The 2,433-nt window shown below is 42.3% G+C and overlaps 1 protein-coding gene across 1 annotated transcript; it reads right to left on the bottom strand.

Annotated features, from left to right (window-relative positions):
- Nucleotides 1-730: 730 nt before the first annotated feature.
- LOC108125348 (uncharacterized) lies at nucleotides 731-1,716 on the bottom strand. The gene has a single exon (XM_017241479.3). The coding sequence runs from the start codon at nucleotides 1,610-1,612 to the stop codon at nucleotides 1,073-1,075; it is 540 nt and encodes a 179-aa protein (XP_017096968.2). The 5' UTR covers nucleotides 1,613-1,716; the 3' UTR covers nucleotides 731-1,072.
- Nucleotides 1,717-2,433: the final 717 nt, after the last annotated feature.

Here is a 2,433-nt window from a genome sequence, read left to right on the forward strand (position 1 = left end):
TCTCGTTTACTGAATTTGCTCAAATCAATTAAGAGCCACCACTCTCGGATTGACGATAATCGAATTAACCTGCATCCGACCTAAACAATGACATCCATCTATGGGGACATCTATGGTTTCATATATCAAATCGTGATCAGAATGAAAAATTTATTCCAACTACGAAATCCGCTCAGTTGTGGCTCGCTTTCAAATCAAGCCAAATGGAAAATATTCTACCGCCTCCGGGTATCTCCTCCGACCGACTGCCAATGCAAAATTCGACTTTAACAATCATCAGACCCGACAAAGCTTTAACTTGCGGCTAATGGAATGGAAGAGTGTAACACCGAAACCACCTGACTTGCCACTTTGCCAACATTTACATTCGCACAACAGTTGCGGACTCGGATTCAGATTCGGGGCAGACAGAGCGAGATAAGGTACAGTTCAAGATACATTTTAAGTAACAATCAAAGCTTTGCATTCAGGGCACCTCCTCTGATGGCTGGATGTACCATTTCAAGAGGTTTACCACATAAATTTGCACTTTGCTTTGTTTACAAAGCAATCGAACGCACAAACAGATGAATAAGAAAAACACAATCGAGGAGTAAGTGAAATCAGCAATTGAAAAAAGGTGGTTCTTGGGTTATCCAGGGGTTAAATGAGGTAATAAGGATGATTTGGGTATTTGTGTTTGGCTGGCTTCAAGGCCAAACTCCTGTTTAAGAAAAAGACATTATGGATCTGGAGTTTATGATTTACTTAAATTATCTCTTTGACTATTTCACAATATAATTTTTACTGGAACTAAAGAAAAAAAAATCCATCATATCTATAGGTTTTTTGTTTCTATTATTTATCGGATGACATCCTAGTCTGAATACTCAGACTGCTGGGACAGCATCATATTGGGCAGAAATGCGTGGCTAATGATGGCTACTGTCGGAGGCCTCTTTTGAAGTCACTTTGTCCTTAAACCTTTTAGTTTTAGCTTGGGTTGGAGTAAGTCTCTTGTCCCGATCCGTGACTATGTTCTTATAATGTCTACTGCAACAGTCCTCCTTAGAAGTCACTTCGCCTTTAAACCTCAAAGGTCACCTACCTTTGGATCAGTAGGGGGCTCCATTGGAGGCTCATTGAGCTCGGAACTCAGCTGTTTAGGATCGTTGGACAGATAGTGCCGCGAACGCCTGAGCAGGTCCTCAGATTCTTTCACCCGTTTATTCAATACCTCCCTTTTGGCAGGACACAGCTTAGTGGAGTCATCAATACGCTCAATCTTTCTGTAGATAGTGTGCAAGTCCAAATAAATGTCAGCTATATCTTTATCCACAGTATCGATGTGCTTCATATAAGACTCAAGATTGCTTCTGATACTGGTAATATCTTGCTGAAGCCTCTCAAATGACATCAATTTATGTCCGACAGCTGGCATTATTAGATCCATAAGAGTATCCACGTTTGCGCAACCATATTTTGAAATCGACTGGATCTTCTCCAAAGTTTTCTTCACAATCTGCTCGATTTCCAACGTGGTTGACAGCTTATTATATACTGAAGTGTTTGAACTGCTACTACTGATTTTGTCCATCGATTCTAGCCTTTGTGGAGACGAGTGGCGTGACATTTTTTGAGCAAATAAAATTAATACACCAAAAATAGAGCTCACAAATTTTGAGAAAGATTCTTATTTTTGTTTCAAATTTCCAATCAATATATTTTTTTCATGGCAATCTTGTTAAAAGTTTTAGGTTAAATGTTTTATTTTAGCGGATATTGAGGTGAGCAGAGGATTTGTAGAACTTTAATTTACTGAACTCCGGATTAGGTCACTAAGTATCAACCATGGCTGGTAGGCCGCCTAACCCTATTCCCTAAATGGGAAAATAGTCGCTACTTCCTGCATGCAGTTCACCCAACTCATACTCCCATCCACCCAATTCAGTTCTGTACTGCCGACTAACCATATTTCGTACCGTTTTTATGAGGCATGCAAAAAATTGCCATTGCAGAGCAGAACCAGAACCGGAGTGAAGTCAATTCGATTCGAGTGGATGGTCCGCGGAGAGTTCAGCGCAATTCTGGGCCCTGTCAACAATCACGAACCAATTGTCTATAAATACCAGCAGCGTTAAAGCAAACTCATTCGGATAGAGCCCGGGCCAGATTCCGACTGACTCCGGACCGGGAAGGCCTGGCCGACCCGGGCTGGTCATGTGAGCTGGGACACCCACAGCGACTTCCGCCCTGTCGTTTTTCATTACATCGCATGTAACTTCCGGTTTGTTAAAGCGACACGCACTGTGCTCTTGTCCTCGAGTCGAGTCTGGCCGGGTCCAGGCTCAGGTCCGTTGCCATGGCTGCTGACAGCCAGGCCAACAAGGAGGACCAGAGACAGCGTGAGTCTCTCGTGAGTGGGTGATTTTTCTATAAAAAATTTATAAGTTA

This window comes from Drosophila bipectinata, chromosome 2L (genome assembly GCF_030179905.1).
Source record: "Drosophila bipectinata strain 14024-0381.07 chromosome 2L, DbipHiC1v2, whole genome shotgun sequence".
In the NCBI taxonomy this organism is placed as follows: Eukaryota; Metazoa; Arthropoda; class Insecta; order Diptera; family Drosophilidae; genus Drosophila; species Drosophila bipectinata.